General features: G+C 38.1%; 3 protein-coding genes across 14 annotated transcripts in view; 1 reads left to right on the top strand and 2 right to left on the bottom strand.

Annotated features, from left to right (window-relative positions):
* The window catches only part of LOC105212688 (interference hedgehog), a 73,912-nt gene extending 69,236 nt beyond the window's left edge, over positions 1-4,676 (top strand). For 5 of the 7 annotated variants that reach the window (XM_011184833.3, XM_054232291.1, XM_054232295.1 and 2 more), the window contains 4 exons: positions 971-1,633; positions 1,700-1,873; positions 1,935-2,089; positions 3,235-4,676. In XM_011184833.3, coding sequence (XP_011183135.1) covers positions 971-1,633; positions 1,700-1,873; positions 1,935-2,089; positions 3,235-4,356 — 2,114 coding nt within the window. In that variant the 3' untranslated portion in view covers positions 4,357-4,676. Of the gene's footprint in view, positions 1-970; positions 1,634-1,699; positions 1,874-1,934; positions 2,090-3,219 lie in introns of all 7 variants that reach the window. The other 2 variants (XM_011184835.3, XM_054232296.1) reach the window with 2 other exon arrangements.
* On the bottom strand, positions 60-888 carry LOC105212686 (selenoprotein BthD). The gene has a single exon (XM_011184831.3). The coding sequence runs from the start codon at positions 817-819 to the stop codon at positions 379-381; it is 441 nt and encodes a 146-aa protein (XP_011183133.1). The 5' UTR covers positions 820-888; the 3' UTR covers positions 60-378.
* Positions 4,677-7,330: 2,654 nt separating the features above from the next.
* Pdfr (PDF receptor) overlaps positions 7,331-23,807 on the bottom strand; it is a 58,936-nt gene continuing 42,459 nt past the window's right edge. For 4 of the 6 annotated variants that reach the window (XM_054230982.1, XM_054230983.1, XM_011184848.3 and 1 more), the window contains 9 exons: positions 21,508-22,614; positions 14,285-14,395; positions 12,250-12,395; positions 11,924-12,184; positions 11,234-11,527; positions 10,891-11,160; positions 10,641-10,795; positions 10,274-10,526; positions 7,331-8,232 (listed from right to left, as the gene is read on the bottom strand). In XM_054230982.1, the coding sequence (XP_054086957.1) occupies positions 8,128-8,232; positions 10,274-10,526; positions 10,641-10,795; positions 10,891-11,160; positions 11,234-11,527; positions 11,924-12,184; positions 12,250-12,395; positions 14,285-14,395; positions 21,508-22,177 (2,265 nt within the window). In that variant the 5' untranslated portion in view covers positions 22,178-22,614 and the 3' untranslated portion in view covers positions 7,331-8,127. Of the gene's footprint in view, positions 8,233-10,077; positions 10,527-10,640; positions 10,796-10,890; positions 11,161-11,233; positions 11,528-11,923; positions 12,185-12,249; positions 12,396-14,284; positions 14,396-21,507; positions 22,615-23,807 lie in introns of all 6 variants that reach the window. The other 2 variants (XR_008471246.1, XM_011184852.3) reach the window with 2 other exon arrangements.

Here is a 23,807-nt window from a genome sequence, read left to right as displayed (position 1 = left end):
AATCGGTTTTAGAAGACTCTTTAGCTTATTTGCAACTGTAAAATAATCACTAACAGTAATTTTATTTCGTTTAATACCAATTTATTTAATTAAAAATGTAGATTTTCGAATTCTCCATCAAATAATTTATTTTTTTAAGTGGCAAAGAAAACGCGATTTCTGCGACATCTTACGGGGAAAAGTTGAAACTTTGTTAATGGCTTTGAACTTCTACTACCACAATTCATAGCCTCTCAAACTGATGCATTGGCGTTCAAACTGTTTCACGGTAGATGTCAAATACAAGTGCATCGTCGCTTGCGATATGTGTCGGATATCCTCATTGTTTCCGCTTTTACTGTTGTTGGTATTTTAACATTAGTTTAATTCGATATTTCTTCAGTCATACGCTGGCGCTGCGTCATCATCCTCCAAACCTTCCAAGGGGTTCTTTTCTATGACGTCTGGATAGAATTTCTTCAAGATTTTGTGTATTTCTTGCATGAGTGACTCGTACTCCGGAGGGAATTTGTCACGCCTTGGTGGTCCCTTATCAATGCCGGACCAGAGCTGATGCACGGAGGTGCGCGCATTCTGCGAAAATCCAATCTCGAAAGCACCTTCCCTAGGCGCCACTTTGCCGTTATGGTTGCGTATCAGCTGTATGATGCGATTGGGCACCTCTTGGGCGACATAAGCGCCGAATTCCTCAGCTTTTGTCGTAAATATCGGACATTCTAACGTGTGTTCGATGTAGATCATCGAACGGTTTTTGTCAAAGTTGGCGTCGGCCGCCCAATCGATATCGCGCTGCTTCTTTGACTTCTTCTTTGGAGGCATTGAAAGATTTGGAAAACTTAAAATTTGGCTGTGTTTCTATAAAATAGTTTTGTAAAAATGATTTTGATTTATGAAATTTCGAAAGAGATGCCATTTCTCACCAAATATATTTAACAAACAAAAATTCATGAAGTACATACTCTCTTTGCAGCTAATATGGTGCCGCCTTCTCGTCCCAACATCACACGTTTGTCCGACGATTCCGTAATGCTGCGCTGGTATGTGCCGAAGAACGAGGGGCTGCCCATACAGTTCTTTAAAGTGCAGTATCGCATGCTCGGTGACTCGAGCCGCAAAATACCGCGTGAAAACTGGCAGACCACCAATGAGGACATACCATACGGCCAACATGAACGCATCTTTGAAGCTGGCAAGAACTTTACCTCATCCGTATCTGGCCTTAAGCCGGACCGCTTCTATCGCTTCCGTATACTCGCCGTTTACTCGAACAATGACAACAAAGAGGGCAACACTTCAGCGAAGTTCTTCTTGCAAAGTAGTGAGACTCTGGGCCCTACAAAAGCCACACTGCCCGCACCAGAGCTGTTGCGCGTGGAACCACTCTCAGAGACTGCAGTTACCATACACTGGACCCTGCCGGCTAATCCCGTTAACGTGCCGGATGGCTTTTACGCCTACTATCGGCTCGCCTCTTCAGCGGGCGAATACCTCAAGGCGACTGTGGACGGTCAACATACACGGAAATTCAAGATCGACTTGTTGGAGCCGGGCACCGTGTACGAGTTCAAGCTACAGTCCTTCAATGCGCTGGCTGCGTCTGAATTCAGCGCCATATTGCAAGGCAATACGAAGAGTAAGTGCAAAACAAGTCAACATTCACCACTAACAGTTATTTCAAATATGTGTATTTCTCTCAAAGAATTAGCGACTACACCCGCTCCTGTGACTTCTCCAACGTCAGTGAAAGCAAAGAATAACGACAAACCCAAGTATCCGATAGTGGCAGGCATTGCCGGCTGCGGTATTCTCCTCATCGTGGCCATCATTGCCGCCTTCCTGTGCATGAAGCGACGCAGTCCCGCGCCACCAGAAGGTTAGTTGAAACGTTAACGGTACAGTAAGTGACAATTTAACGAGTGTGTTCTTTGTTCCAGATGAAGACAAACCACAGCTGGACCACATACAGGCCGATTTTGTGACGCCCTCCGTGCTGGGCGTGGCGCCGCATCACAAGTCCGGGCATCGTCTGAACGGCGTCATACCGCGCATGAACATCACGCCCAACCCGTTGGCGCAGGAAGCCGACAAGGTATGTAGCGCCCTGTCAGGCACTTGTATATATTGACATATGAGCCATGTCTTGGATTGTCTCACTTAGATAGTCGCACTTTTATCTACGACTACCGTATTATTTTAAATCTTAATGCTTTACTCGAGTTATCGATGTGTAAAATATGTTTCTTTCGAACTCCAATTTGGATTTTTACAAAATTCTCTGGACAAAATTTTTGCTTGTACTTTATAGTCATTTCTAGTGGGGTTGTATGTATGTCTTTCAACAGCTGGTGGTGCCTCGACTATGTAACTACTTAAATACCTAAATCGTATATATCTCGTCTACTTCAGTCTTTCCAGCAAACTCTTCTGTAATAAAAAAAAACAAAAAGTTTGAAAAAGAAAACACGCACAAAGTCATTTGGCATACACGATCTTTTGTATAAAGTCTATTGCTATAACCTATAATTATAATTTGTATATATAATTTATATATGTATATGAACAGTTATACTATTTTATCTGTATGTATTTATCTTCTTTATTGCATAGTCAATCTACAGTTATAAGAAGCCTACCCTTGTATATAACAATATAGCTTTATGAAGTTCAAATTGAGGTTAGGAATTTTTTTTTTTGGAGGTTAAAAATCTCAAACTTTATTTTTAGCTGTAAATATGATATTTATTAGATTCAGAAGCGCTATATAGACAGTTATAAAACAATTTTGTTCCAACTGGTGGTAAGTTTCCTAAGATAATCTCTAAATAAACAGTTATTTCGAAGTTAATTTGCTACCAAATCGGCAGATTACGATGTATTGACTAGGAGAGAACAAACTATGTGAATTACTGAAAAAATTTGGATATTTTCAATTTAATTAACCTTTTAAAGCTGCGCTTTTCTGCTCACTAACACCAGTACAGCACCTATTCTCTCTATTACTCTGGCGTAGAAACCCATTCAAAAATGCACGCTCAGCACATTCCTTTCTCCACACACTAACTTTCTTTCCCTCCACTCTGTTCTACTGCGTCCTGCGCCATTTCTCAGCTTGTACAGCTTTATAACACCCACACCCACACACACACATACATAGTTATGAATTTAAGTATTACTAGTGCGACTCTAAGGCATTTGCTGCTACTAGCTTAGAAATATCAGCGTGAACTGTTCTAGAATCGCAACAACGTGATGGAGCTGCGCTTCCTGCCCAACAGCAACAGCAACAGCAGCCATGCGGGAAGCCCCAACAATTCAGCCAGTGCCAGCAATCTAAACCCGAACCACCAGCATACCAGCAGCAGCCATAGTTTACAACAGCATCAACAACAGACGACCGCCAGGAATACCGACGATGTCGAGCCATATACACCGCCACCGCGCTCCTCCTCCTCCTGCGAGACGCTTGAAGCCAGTGAGGGCATATTCAACGCCATCGACGCGACCTCACCGCTCTCGAAGCCTTTGCCGCCGTTGCCGAATCAGAAACCACAAACACACCACAACCAACAGCACCCGCAGCACCACCAGCAGTCGCATACAACCCTACCGAAAATGACCAGTAACAAAGCACAAGCGTCCACCGCGCCCAACGCAAATCATGCCACAGCTCATTACAACCACAACACCAACGCCATGCATTTGCACACGAAATCGAGCTCGTCTCATTCATCCACCTCATCTTTTCAATCTTTACATAATTCACAGGCACACCTCGGCTCGCATCAGGGTCTACACCACGCGCAGCCATACCATCCACAGGCGCCCGGCACGCCCACTCTAATGCACAAACGCGGCGACTACATGCCGCCACACCATCTTCATCATGCCAACTCGACAGTCGTCGGCCAACATCCGCCGCCGGTGCCACCACACCAGAACAACAACCACAGCGGCCACCATAACGCGCATCATCTGTACCAGCACCACCAACAGCAGCAGCACGCGCAGGTGCAATCGCCGCAAACGCCCTCGTTGGAACAACAGCGACGTACGCTGGAGCGCAGTGCGCGCAATCTGCACTACACGGCGACCGCGGTGCCGGCGAACGCGACGCAGCCACACGACGCGGCCATGAACTTCGACGGCTTGCCCACGCGTATACCGTCGCTGCGCCGCACACGACGCTCCTCCGGCAGCGCCAACAATAATAATGGCGGCGTGGGTATACCCATCGTGCCGGGCAGTCCGCGCGTGCAGCGTTCGCCGATGCCGGCGCGCGCCATGATGAAGCGCGGTCGGCTGGGCAGCCACAACGACAACATGTCCTCGGGCAGTTTGAACAGTATTGAGGTGTAGGCGGTAAGCGGGAAGTGGGAGAGCGAGCGCTTCAAATTAAGCTAGTATTAAGCGTTAGTATAGCAGGGGAAACTAGAGATTTAGATACAGACATAGTTCTAGTAGGTACGAGAGTACTTCAGTGGGTATGTTTAAATAAAATTTGTCAAATAACTAAGAATAAGTTAACTCAAGAGACAGTAATAAAAAAGGAAAACAGAATTTAATGATTCGGGGGGCATGTCTAAGTTTCTGATTATACTACAAAATCTAGTATTGAAATCTCCACTTAAATTGTAAATATTTATTGTTAGTAAGTTTGGAAAACAGTTAGATTTAATTTATACGTAATAACTCGAATATGCAAATCAGCAACTCGAAAAACTCGATTATCTGCATACTTTTAGGCTGAGTTCCTTATAGTGCCTTGTTATGTAAAACCTTAGTAATAACACACAAAGACTTAACGGAACTAACTCTAATGACAACTATAGCTGTATTAGTTTTGAATTTGAAATGACATCCCGTAGCAATATAACTAACATAACCTAACTAATTAGTTTAGCGTTAACTCCGTCCTACAGAGCTAACAGTAATAATATAAAATATAGTTAAACTAAATGAAAGACTTAAAAACGCTACATGTGAGTCTATTAACATAGATTTTGTTAAAAAAAAATAGTTTTTGGGAAAAAGTAACCTAAAAATATTTAAAATGAAAAATAAAAAGAAATATGCGCCTAAATATATGCAACACTAAGAAGTAGTTCTTTTCCGACTGTTATTTTTTTACAGTTTTCAAAGCCTAAAAGCAGTCTAAATAGCTTTTTTGAATAAATATTTAAAATTTGCTTCGTTTGTTAAATAATTTAAAATATAATTTACGTGCTTCCTACAGTTTTTGACTGCACTTTATTTGTACGCGCTGTACATTTTTAGTACTCGTTTATAGGTTTTTAAGTTTACAGACAATTAATTTATTAAAAATCGACTTTAATTGCCTTAACTTTTATTTGATTAATTTTTTTTTGTTAAATAAGTGAGTCTTTTAGGTTATTGGATCGATAAGACCAATATTTTTAATTGATAATTATTTTTTGTATTATTAAATAAATTTGAAATATGTTTTTGTATTAATTTTTTTATTTATATATTTTAAATTAAAAATGATTAATTTTTAAAATATAGTTAAAATTATTATTAATTTTATTTTTTCACGGATTTTTAAATATGTTTTTGAATGTTTATTTTTAAAATTTAAAATAAACAATTATGTTTTTATTTTATTTAATTTTGATATTTATATTTAATTTTGATATTTTTATTTATTTTATTTTTTTTTAATTTCTTTATAATTTATATATTTTTATTTTATTTTAAAGTTATTATTTATTTTTTTAATTTCATATTAAAAACTATTTTTAATAATTTTTAATATATTTTAAACTTTATTTTTGAATATATTTTTTACTTTTAAATTAAATTTTTTTATTTTTAAATTTATTTTTTTTTATTTTTATTTTTAAATTTATATTTTTATTTTTAAATTTATATTTTTATTTTTAAATTTATATTTTTATTTTTAAATTTATATTTTTTTTTTATTTTTATTGTCTTTTTATTTATATTTTTATTGTTTTTTATTTATATATTTTTTTTTTTTTTTTAATTTATAATTTTAAATTAAAACTTATTTTTATTAATTTTAAATATAGTTTAAACCTTAGTTTATAATTACAAACTAATCTGCTGTAATATTTATAGATGTCAGTATATATATTTTTTATGTTTAACTACAACAACATGTAGCAAATACAAAAACAAAAAACCGTAAATAGTAAAATAAAAATTAAAACTTACTACCACATTAAACAGCGTTTTTTTTTTTTTGTTGTAAGAGTTCAAAAGTGTTAAGTATAATGTTTTGTCGGGGTTAGCACTTACAGTAAATTAATTCCACAGAATTGTAAGAAAAACTGCAACAGTATCCAGAATAATCTCCAAATATCACAGCTGAGTACAATAAATTGAGAAGGTAATTTTTGAATTAATTTTTTTTAAACACTTTTAATTATAAAATTTAATTATTTGATTTTCTACTTTATAGAGTTTTATTGTTGCCCACGACGCCCAAGAGGTCAGGCAAAGCCAATTAATTGGAATGAGTCTCATTTATTTATTGAATATTGAGGTAAAATACAATAATAACAAGAACATATTACAGTCATATAAAGGAAGTTTCAAGGGTAAGTCACGAATTTTTTTATTTGATTTAATTAATTTAATTTAATTATTATATTATACCCTGCCATACTTACATGTCTTACTCACCGAATTATGACCACACCAAAGGAATATTTTTTTTAGAAAAAATGCAACATTTATTTAATTTTTAAAATAAAATTGATGTTATCGAAATATGAACTTATTTGTAGAGATGTTTATATACAATTAGTTACAAAATAGTTTTCAAACTCAGAAATTATCAGCTGAAAGAAAATTAATAATAACGAAAAATATTACGGTAAAAAATCTTAAAATACCAGCGTTATTAAATTAGTTTACATAAAATCTTATTTGAGGCTTAAATACAATAACAATGCGCATATTCAAATGAAACTCTGTTAGTCACTCTGTATATCCTTTTTCAGGTCGTATATCCTTTGCTTTCTTATATATGAAACATATACCATTTTAAATGCCCGATCGTTGCGATTACTTTGCTATATATATTTTTTATTTTAAAAATATTTTTTTTTTTATTTTTTATTTTTATATTTTTTTTTTATTTAATATCATGGGTATGTTTTTAAAATTCTGCTATGCCTTCCTTTGTATGTGAATATTTTGTAAATATATTTGCGTATGCGCTATTTGCTCGCTCTCGCTCTCTATCTCTTTCTTTATATTTATCTAGTATATATTTTAAATATATATCATTCATTTGATTAATTGCAATATTCTTTTGTAAATATAATTCGACTAAATTCTAGTTCTACTCATTAGATATATATCTATATATTAGTCATTCATCTAATAATTTTTGGCGTTTTTTAGTATTTTTCTGCTTTTACATTTAAATTTTGATTTCGAGCTGAGTGTAGTTTAGTATGCTTTTTTGCCGTTTTTATCAAGTGATACAAATTAGTAGCTGCTTTGCGAAAAATGAAAAAAAAAAAAATCGCCTAAAGGTAGGCTATATTATATAATTTACTTAATATAAATTCAGCGCTGCCTACTTTTAGGCGCTTTACCTCATGCTTTTTATAGCAGAAAGCTTTTAAGTGAGAAAAATCATAACATTTAACTGCATTGGTGCCTTCAGAGCTGTGTTTAGTTTGATGAAACACTTATTTCTTATATTAATACTATATAGTAGGAGCTTTCAGTTGTGTTTTCGAACCGAAAAAAATATTTTTTTTTTTTTACATTTTAGTAACAATGTTTACAGTAAAAGCTAACGGCTTATGTACAAAAATAAGTATAAAATGTGAGTGTGTGTGTACTGTAACAGTGCAGTCGCTGGCCGCAAATTGGAAGCGTTTAAAAATATTCATTTTCCGGAATTTTTCGAAATCCTACACTGGAACCATACCTACACTTTACAGCACACTCCGCGCTTCTTATTCAATCAGCAACATTTCATAAGCTCTGCGCATCGTTTGCTCAATTCCTCGCTTAAATTGTTTTCTTAATACACATATAATCATAAACTAGTTTTAATCAGGCTAAAAACACATGCATGCACCCATTTTCTAGCGTGCCTCCAGCGCCAGACGCTCCGTTTCCGGCTCACTGATGCCCCACTTCAGTGGCGTAAATTGTTGGCGCCTTTCGTTTGGTCGTCGTCATAAATATTTGTGTAGGCAATTTTTTGCTAGACATCACACATTTGTTCTAAACACGCGCGCACAGACAAGACAAAGATAAGAGCAGAATGGAAGAAACAATAACACAAACAATAAGAGATTAAATATTTTGAAAATATCCATTGAGATGTTTGTTTCGATAAAGCGTACAATTGAGGGAGCGAAAAAGCGTTCGAGTATTTGAAAAAGCGGGTTATTATTTTTATGGTGGGTACTGTAGTTGGTGAGTGGAGCTTTTGAAAGCTCTTGCAGTAGAATATTGTTTAAGTATAGTTATGGGAGCTTTTCGAAAGCATTAAAGCGTGAAAAGTTTATAAAAAATTTAAGAGAGATTTGGTAAAAAAACTGTAAAAAATGTTTACAAATATTTTTTTGGAACATGCAAATAGTTTTTTTTATAAAATGCAATTTTTTTTTTATAAAATGCATTATATTTTTTTATATGTATGTATATTATATATATGGCTTTGCTTCTATTTGCTTTTATAGATAATAAAAAAAATAAATTTTATTTAATGAATTAAAAAATTAATTAAAATTGCTTTAACTACAGGTCTAACTACTGTCAGAGCTTACTTAGCAAAAAACGTGCTTAGCATGCCAATCAACTGCCTAGACTTTTACGCTGGAAGTCCTAAAATTCTTACTTTACAAGAGTCTATTATATTTCTATGTATTTTTGAAACATTTTCTTTTCATAAGTTCGTATTTTCTTTCTTTCTAGTGAAATTTTGCCACTTTTGTTTACTTCTAATGGGTTCATTTAAGTAACCAGTTCTTCTAAGCACACTTGAATATATAACGGTATACAACAATTTCAACAATATTTATTTTAAATTTTTAATTTTTTTTCAACGATTTTAATGCGTTATTTCATTCATCCGTCAAACGGGTCTGCAATTCTCAATCGGTTTATGGCGAAATTTCTTTATATAACCTAGTGTGTCTAGTTTCTTTTATTTTTTCTTTCTTCCTCTGCGTTTCCATGCATTTAAATTTCGTTCGCTTTCTCTAATCTACAATTCGCAGCGCTTTTTTTAGAAAATTAAATAGGAATTATAAATGAAATGGTGTTCAATATTACTAAATATTTATATATATTAGTTTCATATATTCGAATACATTTATTTATTTAAAGAGAATTGAAATCGTTGAAATTTGCTTATAAACAAAACAAAAATATTAAAAATACTTAAATAATAGTTATAATATATATATATAAAATAATAAATAAGATATTAATAAAAAATTAAAGAAATGAAGAGATTGCTTTTCGAGTATAACTTTTCTTGCATAATTTTTTTACATATTTACATGACGAGTAAAGTAAAAAAAAAATACTCAAGTTTTATAGAATAAAAATCTAAAAATATATAAGTACTTATGTATATAAATATTTACAATATATGTTATTATTATTTTTTTCCTGAAAATTTGCCAATTTTCAAATTATTTTTTCATATATTCTAAAAGAGAAATATTTAAAATAGTTTTTGAATATAATTTTTTTTTTTCGAATAATTTTTTCATACTTTTTTTTTATTATTTACCAATATTATTTAAATATTTTCCTTATAAGAGTTAAAATTTTTTTCCCCTTTAAGATATGTTGGTAACTCTGTTTTCGTGTTGCCGCATATGTACTTTATACAAAATTACAAAAACTAATTGATATGCTTTGCGTGGTGCGGGGAGCGGGGGGCTGAACTACATTTATATGTGTAAGTAAATATAGTAAGCAAAATTGGTGTTAGGATTTTGGGACGCAAGCGGCGGGGGGTGAAAGGCTTGCAAGCGGTGATTAGCACATTGGTCACAGCATTTTAGGCGCAAAAGCGTTTGGCTACAAGCTACCAAGTAACTGGATGTTTACACTACAAAATATTTCATGGTTGCGTATGCACAATTCATGGAAACACAAGTGAGAGAGGTGTTGTTGTTGCTGTTGGTGGTGGTGGTGATGGTGGTTGGGGTGGGGCATAAGGTGTAAGGCGGTACAACTACTGCTCTGACAACTCAAATACAACTGACTCGGGTGGTACGGTCGACGCTGGCGGTACTCTTAGTACCTTTTGGCCGCCAAAGCACAGCGTCAAAAGCCAGCTGCCGCCTGTGCTGCTGCTGCTACCTCCGCTGCCGTTGTTGCTCTGTGCGCGTGTGGTGTTGTGTACACCAATGTTGTTGTTGTTATTGTGATTGCTCACACGTCGCTGCTGGCGGAATGTACCGCTGCTGGACAGACGTCGCGCCGGTATGTGCACGGTGTTGGCGGCGCTGTATCTGCGTCCGTTGAGACGGCGCGTGGTGGGCGATTGGTCGTTTCTGCAGGCAACGGCGAGGAAAGAGCGTGAGAATGGAAGAGAAAAAGGAACGGTTGAGTGAGTACTGCAGCGAAGGGGGAAAGATAAAGCGAGGTACACTGTGTGGTTAGTTTACCTTTTGCCATCCTGCGGTGTGCCACCGCCTTGGCCCTCGGTGTCGGGTGCGGTATTGTAGGCGCCGGAGAACATTGAGGCACGTTTGGGCGCCCACTCGGGGTGACCGCGTACGGACATGTAGACGGCGAGGCTTTTCAGTAGAACGGTGCGCACCTGTTGGTGGAAAGAGGCACGAGTATTTGAATGATGGGAATTTCGTGGGTAGAAGTAGAAAAAAATGTGGCTGAAATGCTTGCTCGCATACTCACCTCACCATTTAGGAAACAATATATCAAGGCAATGAAAAATCCCTGAAATGAGGTTAGGAAATGCGTCACGTAGGACCACATGGCGAATTTCCATGGTGGCTTCAGGTTCAATGCAGGTACTTGGTACAGTAGATTTGTGATGCCCAACAGTGGTAGGAGGACAATGGCGGCGCGTACCGCCTTGCGCGTCTGTTCGATATCACTGGCTTGACTTTGGCGCAATTTCATGACCAGCACGCGTATGATGTTCATTAGGAAGAAGAAGTTGAGCTGCGCGAAATAGAAGTGGAAAAGTTGTAATTTGCTAAAACATTATTGAGGTTAATAAGTGAGAGACACCCACCGATATGACAATGAAACGCGGTCCTTCCAGTATCCAATAGTAGGGCGTCAAATTGTAGTTCCAAAGGCAGTCATGCGCGCTGTCCGTAAACATCGCTGTGCATATGGCCCAGACCGTGGTCATTAGTACGGGCAGCCCCCAGCCCAGTAGCGAGAAGATCTTATGCGGAAAGCGACCCTGAAACACTGCCACCGTTACCATATTGTGCAGGTACAGACCCTCGATGAACATCCACATGAACATGGCGGTGCGAGCGTACTCTAGGAGCACATAGGAAGCCTCGCAGAGGTAGGGCTAGAATGAGAGGAGATTGCATTACTCAACAAAAGTAATCTCATTTGTAAAACTTTCATTTTCTCAAATCAAATTTTCAAATTTCTCAGAAGTGCTTTTATTAGTTTATGTTCTTACAAAAAGCTAATTGAAAGCTTATGCACAACTTTTACATAGCTTTTGGAACCCAAAACCAAAAGCTTTTGTAATGCTGCTTTCGTATTTCTGAAAAGTTTTCAAGGTGAGCTTTTATTTTTCCGATTTCCAAAAATACTTAAAATATTTGAAATTAAAAGTTTTCTAAACCCAAACTGAAGTTTTGAATGGCTGTGTTGGTATTCCTGAAAAGCTTTCAGGGTGAGCTTTTGCATCAAAAAGCGCTTTTGAAATTCCACTTCACATGCTTCACTCACTCACCGTGTTTTCAATTCCCGCTGTACTCGTGTTCGACGTCGCCGGTTGGCTGCCACGTCGAAACGCCTGATCGAGATACAGTGTCAGTCGTATGATCACTTGGCAGACCATTGCGATGAAGAGATTCTTGTGAATTTTCGTGCGATTATTACGTAGCGAAGAGAAATTGCAGAATATAATGAGCGAGAGTATCAGCGCGACCAGCGACAGTATGAGTCCGACAATCTCCAGCGTGCGCGTGCGTCGCGCGATGTCCAAGAAGATCTGTGAATACAATATTTGGAGAATTTAGAAATATTTTAAGATTATATTTTTGTGCTGTGACGTACATCAATATCGTCCACACGCTGCAGCATATCATTCACTTCCGGCTTGAAGCAGGGCTGGTAGTCCGTCCAGCCGTTCGTGTTGTTCTGCGTGTCATTCGGACGGCGGCCCCAACTTCCATCCAGCTCGCATTTGCGGTTGGCGAATTCTGTAGGGAGGAGAGTTAATATTTAATTGAACTATTTATTTTAAATTGAAGGTCAAATTAAATTTTTCAATTGCTTATGCCAGAATAAAACAACATTTTATTTGTAGAGATAAACAGTTAAACGCTTTTACAATCGTTTGAGCTTCTCAAACTCACACTCGCATTGCTCTGCTCATTTTCCACTCATTGGCCGCCCATTTGGTACTTTGTGATGATAATGGAAATTGGAATTTAAAACTCAAAGGTTTAAAAATAGAGGCGACCGCAAACCTTCGGCCACAAATGCAATTAAGTTAAAATTCCAACACATTCGCACGGCGTTGCATGAATAAATCAAACGAAATTACGCACAACCTTGCAGCCTCCATTGGTGTGGCATGCAACGTGAGGAGTGGCATTTGCTGTTTGGCCCTTGATGCTGCTGTTGGTTTTGTTGTTGGTGGTAATGTGGGCGGCCATATAATGAGTTGTGAAGTGTGAAAGGGAAATGGAAAATCATTTAAATGCATTTTGCTCGCCACAAACAGACTGCCATTGTGTGTGTGGCTGTGTCTGCGTGCATTAGACCGTAATTTTCATCAGTTTTTGCTGTTTGCGCTTTCCGCATTTAGTAGACTGGCGGCAAAAGTAGCAAAAATGGCGGCAAGATTTGCAAAAAAAGCAATCGGTTACGGAAACAAAGCCGCAAGTGCAACAACAAAATGAAATATGTGAATATAATCGTTGCTTTCACTCTTACATATCTACAAGTATATGCTAAGGCTTTTTTCAAACTCGCTCGTATATATTTATTTAAGAACACTTTGCTGTTTTCTACAATCTCTATATTAAGACAAAGATTAAGTTTAAGGCACCATAGAGTTCAGAAAAAAAATATTTTAAAAATTATTTTTTCTCTTCTTAACTTTATTTCATTGCCAAAGCGTGCTGCTCACGAAATTTCACTCGAAAATCTTTAAAAATAATGCAGTATTGTTGACAACTTAACACTGACTTTGAATAACAGCATTTTTTTCAAATTTCTTCAAAGAAAGATCTATTTATTTATATATTCATTAAATTCTGCGGTGCCGAAAACCGCATTCAAATCCAACAACAATTGCCCGAGTTATCGGTGCTGAAACATATACAACGCCTGTGGATAGGCTACACTTTTTTACGTTTTTTCATAATTTATACTTTTTAGCACAAGCTGATACAAATTTGTTATTATTACTGTATTTATATAAATGTATTTTTCGAGATTTTTCAAAATATCTATTCCGAACTTTCGGGATTCGAAGCTATTCTGAAAGCATTTCTTCAGTAACACTGTTGCTTTCAATATCTTCACTATCGTTTCGCTTGGTTAATTGCGTGTAATGATCTGAAGGTAGAGAAATACAGAACCTTCGGAAGATTTTGAGAACATCAATCCCGAAATTTCGGTTTTCAATTCGGGATCCTTCTGAATACTGTATGATCAGTTAACAAATGAGTTTACGAATGATAAAAAATTCTCATAACCGTTAAATTATAATACATCACTTCATCTCTGCCTTGAAGCTGGCTAAAAAAGCTCCTTAAAAGCTTACTCGAACTTAATTCAAATATAATTGACTGATTGATTGCTTATAGCCTGGCAGACACTTTAGTGGCGTAAAGCAATTTATTGCTCTAAACCAATCATCAAAAAAAAATGCCTGTATGCCAAATGCTAAAATTGAGGTTATGTTATTGCCATAGAATTGCTTGATGTCAGCGCGTAATTGAGTAATGTAAAGTGAACAGTGAATGACAGTGATCGACTAATTTAGCCGAAGGTTAACAAACAGTTGACTTACGAAATAAAATGGGTCAACACATATACTAAAGCGGTGTTGTTGTTGTTGTTGTTGTTGTCTACTTACTTGTTGTGTCAATGCCATGCCCGACGGGCGGACAATGCATGCGCGCCAAAACGCCAGCCGGCGTCGGTGGCCAGCAAAGGAACAGATCCCACGTCCAATTGCAGAAAACACCTGTAAAGCGGAAAGAGAGAGCGTGAAAACAAAAAGTGAAAATTAATTGGAAATCAACGCTGAATTGTTTTGTGCATTTTTTTTTGTAATTTTAGAAAAAAATGCTTTCCATTCAGCTTGATTGGCGCAACTATTTTCATACGAGTGCAGCCTATTAATTGCTATTTTTTTCGCTTGCTAATTAAAAGCAACGCCTTGGCGGTCAATTAAAGTTCTAATTAATTCCAGTGTAATGTAAAAAATAAAATTAAAAATACGAAATTATATGGAAGTTGCGGCTAAACAGTTATTCTTCGCATACAATGCTGCCTAATAGGCTTAACGCGCCGTAAGGTATGCTTATGCTTGACTTCCGCTTTAGTTTTATTGTTGCCTGATTGTTGTTGCTGTCTTAACGCTAACTGTAGGTTTTTGTTATGCAAAATATAATTTTGTTTTTCGTCATAAATATTATATAAAGCGCAAATTAGTTGCAAGTGCATAGCGGAAAATACAAACACATACTCAGGCATATGACAGCATGTGGACGTATATGTGTAATTTTTAATGAAAAATATAAGCAGAGCTATATTTATACACACATACGTATGTTTGTAATCCAAGGTTTCGTGCAAATTTCATTTGGTCACTGTGGCCTAATGCCGCTACTAATCACTTCTAATGTAAACTCTAAATAGATTATCAGTTTTGCAATATCGCAGTGTGCAATTGATAGCTAAATTATTTGCATTTGTTGATTTATTTATTTGATATATATGTACATAGATTCTGCATAGAATATGTAAATACAAATAAACGCCATTTGGCCGAGTTCACGTTGGGGTTAACCGCTTATTTTGGTCTAATTAAAAATATGGTTTCGAGGATTAACATTTAATTGCTAACAAAATAAATGTAATTATTTGCATACATGCATTTGATAATATTTTGATTTTGTTTACTAAAAAGTCAATAATTTTGCTTAAATTAGCAGATTTGTTAAAATTTTCATAAATATCGCCGAAATTTGGATTTCATATAAAAAATCTGTGTATAGCGCCTGTGGATAGGCTTATTATTTTTATTTTGTTCAAATTTATTTGAAATTTTTATTGATTCAACTCAATTAAGGTTTCAAAATTAAATTGCGCCTGGGGATATGCTTCATTTTTATTGCGTTATCTAAATAAGCATATATATGTAGGGTTCTAAGGGCTTAGACACTTATCTTTTAGTCGTAATTGGGCTTGCAACAAATTATCTCATTCAAATTTGTCAATGGTATAAAACTTTAAAAACCAATTGCGCCTGGAGATAGACTTCAATGTTTTAGCATTCTCAAAATAATCATATCTAGAGTATGTTATTGGCTCTCGAAGTCTCGCATAATGATACATAGGTGTGCAACATATTTTCTAAATCAAATTTGTTAATGCTATAAGACTTTAAATCTCAACTGCGCCTAGGGATATGCTTCATTTGTACTTATTTCTCCAAATAACTTTTTGAGAGCATTTTAAGAGCTCTGAATATTTATTATTATGGTAAATAGAGTTGGAAATTTTTTTCTAATTGAAATTTGTCAATATTTTTACAATTAAAAAATCAATTGCGCCTAAAGATATGCTTCATTTTTATAATTTTCTCCAAATAACGTTTTTTACAGCATTCTAAGTGCTCCCTAAGTCTTAAAATATTACTGAAATCAAGTCTTACTGCTAATATCACTAAACATGTAATGCACGCTTTATTGAAAATGAGCAAATTTTCTCAACCGTTCATTTCAAAATTTCCTAGTTCAATTTTTAAAAAGTTGCACAAGCCTTTCTTTACACTACGTGATGTCCTTGAACCCTCACAATTCAATTTCATATCGATCTGTATGCCCAGCTATGCACATGTGTACTCATGTTTGCGTCTGCCGTCTAGCGCCTGCATAACATAACTAAAGCAACTAAAATACATTACACAATTGCCAAAGCGCACTCAGCGCACTCGGCCTGCATTATTTACACATAAAAAATTTAATTCAATGATTTGATTGAAATTTGTAATGTTGTTGTAAAAATAAATAAATTTTGCACTACAGTGCTTTTGAGGTTATGTCAGCTCTTCTGTATTGGGCACATATTTTTATGGATTTTATGAGAGAACCGCTGCTGGTCAGTTATGGAAGGGCGTACAAATAAATAAATTGCAAATATGTTTAACCTGCGACCAGTGTGGCAACATGTCCTGCATAGCAAAGCAAGAATAGACACACATACAAACTCATTTGCTATTTGCAAATTATCATCACATCAGCATAATCAGTTGCCTCGTGTGTGTGTGCAGCTGTGCGCCGTAACTCGCATTTGATGCTTTGTTGCATAAACGAAAAGCACGGAGCTGTCAGACAGTCCCGTCCTACATGCGGCACATGTGTCCTCTATGCTTTCTTTGTGAGTGTATGTGTGGAAGCAAACTTTTCAAAGTCTCATCTCTACAGCGTTGACATTGTATGCTCTTTACTATTTCCATATATGAGTGTGTGTGTGTGATGGTGCCTCGTCAGCAGCACGATTTCTTGTTGAATTCTGATTTTATTATCTTTACTATTTCATGCTCTCGTTCGCATTATCTTTCTTCACTGTTGATTTATACGCATATTTGCTCTGCACTTTCATGAGTATGCGTGCATCAAACGCACACACTCTCGCCCTGCTCTCTTGAAGGTCTTGACATGCATTTGTCATTTCGGATTTATCAAGTTCCTGGTTGGCTTCCGTATTCATATGCGCTGTGCCGTTTGCCACGCTGTTGCACGTTTCGTTATGTGTAAATAGCTTATGTTGCATGTGTGTGTGTGTGCCAATATGAGTTTATTTGAGTTATGTAATCTCCATAATCAAAGTGTGCTTTATATAATCTTGACGCTTTTGGCTGGCCGGTTGTCCGCTCGGTCGAAGCATTAAATTTTCGAATTTCGCTTAAAGTCGACAAATGTTTATGCAACTAAGAAGTAATTTCGTTAGTTAGTCGTGCGTGCGGCACGTGACACATGCAGATTAGTTGCACGGTTGCAGGTGTTGTGACTGGATTTCGAGACTATCAAAGGAGTAAATTGAGTTTCACTTATTAAAAAGCTTTTTGATTGCAGGTTTAGAACCATTTTGTGGGGTATCAATCGAAATCGAGGCTCTTTACTTGCAACTGATGGTTTTGAATATAAGAGATTCAGTTGGTTTAACTGTATTTAGAATGGACAGGAGTGGATATTTGAGTACAGCTACCCAAAGTTCTGGTCCCGAAGTTTCTGGATTTCTCCAATTACATCACCCACTTTCACTCAAAGCAACAGCAAAAGGTGTTGCATAATCTAGGACACCTACACGTACTCCCCACAGAATGATAATATGATGTAATGACCGTGCAATCAGTGATGACACAACGTAATCGGTCAGCTCAAAGTAATGGAATTTCAAATGAAACGCGAAAAAACGCTTCGACCACAAATGACAGGAAGTGAGGGAGAGCGGGAGTGTGGGTGCCAGCGACTGGTGTTACCAAGTGCACTGAGTCATTTAAAAATGCATTGACCAGAGAGCAGTGATAAAAATAGTGTGATGCGTGCGACTACGAAAGGCAAAGCTTATAAATAGCAAACGGACACTGGACGGACTTCCTTACATGTCAACAATTGATTAGTTGTGGTATTCACTTGACTTTTCCGCCAAGCGCACACCCACGCAATTTGAACGCACAAAACTTCGAGGACGGACACATTTCCTGCAAACGCATGAGCATGTCTATGCACCACGAGTTGCATGCAACACTGCAATTAACAATTGCATGTCAGTGCCCAAGCATTAGGAAATAAAGTAAATGAAATTCAAGAGAGACAATGCCTGTGGCTCTTTTGCGGGCACAACAAGTGGAACAGCCCACATATCACGCGAGCAAAAGAAAAGCTCTGGACAGGCATGTAATTTAGTGAATGGGTTAAACTCGCACTGCCTTCATAGAAATGAACTACAGAAAGTCTTCTGTACGGCTTCTTTTTGCCTTGCGTTCGCGTAGTCCCCTGGGTGGACCCTAGTAATAGTTTGAATGACAGCGAAGTTAAAAGTGGAGCACGTTGCAAGGGTTCAATGACATGTTGTCCTTGCTGTTGTTGTCAGTCATTACGCTGTCCGCGATGCGCTTTGATTAATATGCACTGTCCATGCCATTTGTAATCAGCAGTTCACGCCGCCAGTAGATACTTGTAGCTTACAAACAAAAGTTGCATCATTGCACCATCAGAGCCGTTACATTTTTTAGTTGCCACTCATTACGTCGATTACGCTGCCACTGACTTCTTCATTTGGGTCAAAGCATTTGAAAATGTCTATGTCATCAAGGTTATCCGACTGCCTGACAGTAATTTGCCGGAGTCACTCGAGTCCGTTGCGGTGTTGTTGTTGTTGTAAGTTGTCTATTATTTACGGTATTTCCAATCAATTGATTGCGAACATAAATAGAAATGCTGGTCAGTGCATATTTGCCACAAAGGTTATTAGCCTAAAGCTTTGCTGCCCGGCTGCCTGCTTTCAAATTCCAGTTCTTTGGCTAATCACAAATGTGGCAAGTTTCTGACAATGCATTCTCGAATATAATAAAATTAGATTTAAACTAGCTGTCATACTTAATAGTGTGTCTATGAAGCTTTAAGCTTGACGTCGGCCATCAGAGCTTTTGTCACATATTTGCCTAAACGTGCTGGCATTAATCACAGTACCTTTGACTTCGAAATCCTTCATAATAGCATATGTCTTCAACTTTTCCTTCAAACGTTCCCCGCTCTTTTGTGCTCTTACGTGCGTCATGAGCCTCATTCATGCAACGGCAACCTTCAAAGTCTCCTTTCAAACGGCTTGGTTAGTGCGGCGACTAACAAAGTTGATGTGTCAAATGCAATTTCAGTGCAACGACGCGTGCGAGCATGTGCCATGCAAGACACAACAACAAGAAGCAGAAAGCGTAGATTACAAAAATAGCAACAAATGGCCTGAGCTGAGTTCACTAGAACTGCCTTTGTTGCAGAATTTCAAATGATGGAAAATATTTAAAAATAAGTTTGCTGCCTGCATATGCAAGCGTCCCTCACTCTGTGGCAGGCAATCGACCAGCTAGTAGTTAGTGGACCCCACTTCACTACCGGAAGGCGTGAGCTGAGTTGAGCTGAGAATCGTCAATCGCAAATTAAATCACTCATACGCCCCGGCGTGCCACACCGGCGTTTGTCTGCCTTGATTTGTGCGTGTTGCATGCCACATTTGATTTGCACATGCAGCAACTGGCCAGACAAGTGCCAATCGCTGAAGCTTGAAGTGCTCAAGTTGAGCAGAGCTAACCGGTAGTGAGAAGCAGCAGTGGAAGCTGTCACATGGTCGGTCATTCAGTTCTACGCTTGGCCGTTACGCAAATGGAAATATCAAGCGACTGGGTAGTCGTAACTGTACTGTATCGCATACCAAACGGTTAGTTCAGCTGATAGTTGTCCTTTGCTAATGCTATTAAAGCATTCTACCGTGTTGCAACATTACGATTCTGTCCGAATTTCCACTCAAATCCAACGCTGTTTTCAATTAACAGTCGCTAGTTGTTGTTGTTGCCTATGTGCGACAGTTCAAATTTTGCTATTTTCCCTCAAGTTCATTACAATTTCTCTCTTCTATTTGCACTCCTCCAACTATGTCTTGCTTGTTGCCTGGCAAATAATGCGCCAAGTTGCAACCGAAATGGTGCTCTGGAAATCAAATGTGCCTGCAACAAATTATACCTGGCACCCCCAATAACAACAACAATTATGCCACGGAGTCATGTCCAATAACTTTGCTAATTCTTGTGCTAACAAACTTTAATGCTGTCGACAATTTGCCGAGGTGTTGGCGTTGCCACCGGTGCAAAAGTTTAGCTGTGGCATGTACTAGGTTGTCTGTTTGCACGGTTAATAATTGGTATTTACAACTTTGAGGTTAGGTTATGAAGGGTTGTGCATTTTGAACGGCAGTGCAGTGAGTTCCGTTTCGGATTCGGGAATAAAATAAGACACATAGCTGTCATTTAGAATATGGTGGATTCGCCATTAAGTCGAGGATTCTCCAAATTTGGATTCAGGAGATGAACAGTGGTACTTTTGTAGCGTATAGAGCTCTAGGGTTGCTGGGACGCTCATTATGAAGGGTTCAGAAGTTCCATTCCGTACCTCTTAATGAAAATATGATACTATCGATATAATAATATCTTATCCGATATGTTGAGAACTTAGAAATTTAGAGGCTGCTAAACCTTGAAACCTTAAGGGTTCGGACTTCTTAACTACCATCCAATTAATAATAGTTCAGATCTCTCTAAAGAATACATTGTTAAGGTTTAAAACCCTGTAGAATAACAGGGTTTGTGTAGTCATCAACCTATTGATCTCTTCTAGGATTTTTCAACCCAACTTTATAAGTCGATCTGAGCTCAATTGAAGATTAATTATATTAAGAAAGGATTAAGGATCTGAGGTCTCATCAAATTAACACTATCTGAACACCATAATCCACACCATGAAAAAATCGACACCAGTAACGGCTCATACAAATCTTCCATTAATTACCCTTAACACACAGTACAACAAAAAAGTGTTTGTCCTCAAGCTCATGAAGCATTTAATCAATCAAAATCACAAGTCAAGTGTGTAATCATTGCGCGGAATTAGCACACATCAAGTCACTAAACCGTCCAAGTGTAGGTGTGAACTCGTGTGACTAATCAAAGGCAGCTGCAGCCGCGGAGCGTCATAAATCATGGCAAACTGTCATTGATGACAAACAGTGTGTATGTGTGTGTGTAAGTGAGCGCGAACCGGACATGTTTGCATAAAGAATCGCATGTTCTGACAGCGATTAACACGCCGCTCGCGCGTTTATCTTCCGGCAGTCTCACCACAAAATTGATTTAATTGCGACCATAAAGCACAACAAAATAACAATTACAACATGATGCGCGCCCAACCGCTTGCTCTGACATAAACGCATACATATTTAAGCATTTGTTGCAAGCTGCGGTCAGCTGCGTTTATTATTGCCTCCACTTATGTAAAATATGCCTATGTGGCTACTTACCGTTTTGCGGCTGCGTATAGTTGGCGAAGAGCGCCGCGCAGTCCTCGAAGCTGCGTATGGCGACCTGATGCGGCAGGTAGGTGACGTCGGGCGAAGTGGTCAAAACGATGCTGCTGGGCGCCGCGCTCGCGTCACTCGCGGTCGTCTTCAGCGTTCGCGACATTGTCGCGTTCAGCAATTCGGTGGCGTAGGTTGCGGCGGAGGCTGAAATGGACGCGGTTGCATTGGTCAACGCTGCAGTGGCATTCGTTGGCACTTGCAACAGCGTTTTGGCGGTGCTGAGCAGGGTGGCGCCTATACTTTGCGCCGTCGCTGGCAAATCGTTGCTGCCAATTTGTGGTTCCGTGGCACTGCCGACGAGGCTGTGTAGACGTTCCGTTGTTGCGCTGTCAATGGCGCTGCCACTCGCAGCTGGCGCGGTGGTGATAGTCGTCGTTGTGGCGGTCGCATGGCCTTGCGCGTCGGTGATGTTTTGAAAGTATGTGTACAAAACGCGCGTCACATTGGAGCCTATCGTCGAGATGGTGGCGCTCAAATTGCTCGATATGCGTGTGCTATTGTTGTTGTCCGCCTCGTCAATGCGGTTGTTGTTGTCGTTGATTAAAGCGCTCAATAATTTACCGCTTGCACTGTGACTATCATATGAGGCCGCGTGCGTACGCCCGGCCATCTCTGCTGACGCGTTGTGTGATGTTCAAAGGGGTAGGTGTAAAGGTTGTAATCTGGCGCTCGTCACTGCTGTCAGTTATACCCATTCACATTCACGTGCTGGTTTGCTGTGCTCCGATATCCGCTTCCGCTGTTTCGGGTATTGTCATTGTCGGCGTTCAGTCCCAGTGGCTCATATATGCGACTGCCACTCAATTCCGTTAATGCTCGCTATTCTTCGCTTAGTCTGCTCTCGTTGGTGGGTTAAACGTTGCGTGCGCGTGTTTGTGTGTGTATGTGCAGTGGCACGTGTGTTCGCTCTTTATTTGATTTCGCTTGTGTTGCAATATTTATCAATTTATTTATCCCTTTTGCTTTGTTTTTATTCACATTCTCTTCACTGTCAGTTGGGAATGCTGCGTCGCGCCGTTTATAGTCCCTCTGCCGCGCCGCGCGTTTCTGCAATTTAAATGTGTAAATAAATGAAGGGAAATTTAATTAAATTTCATTTAACGAATTTTCGTATTTGTTTAAATTTTAAAATGGTTTCTGTTTAAAAATAAATTATTTGCATTACTACACGTGCGACTTACGCGCTTCATAATTAGTATTAAGGTGTGGAGCTTTGTGAGAGATATAAGGACACCTGGAGACACCTTATATCCCTTGTTTTGAGAGAATCTTCATCTTCAGCATTCCTATTTAGACGCAAATTCTCCCCTACACCTAGACCAAGGACTTCGTTTAGGTAGTATGCTTTTAGGTGTTTTAACATTGAATACTTTCCTTGTATCTCATGCTAATTGCTTCCGAATGAGAGAATCTTCGTTTTCACTAATCCCAATTGCGAACACATTTTCTACCTGACCTAGACCATGGGACCGAGATCACTAGATCGAGAACACTCTTCTGTTTGGGTAGTATGCTTTAAGGCGTTTTAACGCAAAAAAGTTCCTTTCGGAAACGAGTTTATGTGATTTAAAGACTCTGATATCTGATGATGATTGGCTCCGGATGGAGACCTAGCCATGTGCCTATAGATCGGAGGGGGTCAGTGACTGGAAATTCGGAGCACCTTTATTCTATAACCGGTAATTTCGGTGAAAATTAGGATGATCTATATGATATAATGATCTATATGTACCAGATCCAGTTTGATAAGAAAGTTTAATAAGCAAGAAACTTTAAGAATGCTTCAGGTTTAGACTTTTCCTGGGAGCTTGGATATATTTGGATCGTAGATTCTGGTGGAAAACGTTCGTCGAATTCGCACACAGCTCCGGAGATTAACTTCACATCAGCCACTCTATAGACATGTTTTAGGGTGGTTCACTTGTTACAAAAGAAAAGCTTATGACTTCAGATAGCCGCAAAGTGAGATAAGGATGGAAATTGAGTTCAAGCTCAATGGATAGTCAGTAGTTTGCGTTCGCTGAATAAAAACTAAAGATTCTTTCCCTCGCAAATTATAATTCCACGTGTTATTTACTTCGTCTTTGAGAGCATATTTATATTTTTTCTTACTTCGAAATGTTCACTTCAATGGAAGCAGTTGTTTCTTGGAAGTTCTTCCACTGCAGATGGTTCGCCGTCAACAAATGCGAGATAAATGTTAAAAAGTCACAGATGCACACACATTTACATGCAATATA

Source organism: Zeugodacus cucurbitae, chromosome 5 (assembly GCF_028554725.1).
Source record: "Zeugodacus cucurbitae isolate PBARC_wt_2022May chromosome 5, idZeuCucr1.2, whole genome shotgun sequence".
NCBI lineage: Eukaryota > Metazoa > Arthropoda > Insecta > Diptera > Tephritidae > Zeugodacus > Zeugodacus cucurbitae.
Note: the sequence above shows the minus strand (reverse complement) of the source record. Positions and strands in the feature narration are given on the sequence as shown.

Excerpts from the sequence above, each read along its gene's own strand:
- LOC105212686 (XM_011184831.3), bottom strand. The coding sequence starts at position 819 with ATGCCTCCAAAGAAGAAGTCAAAGAAGCAGCGCGATATCGATTGGGCG.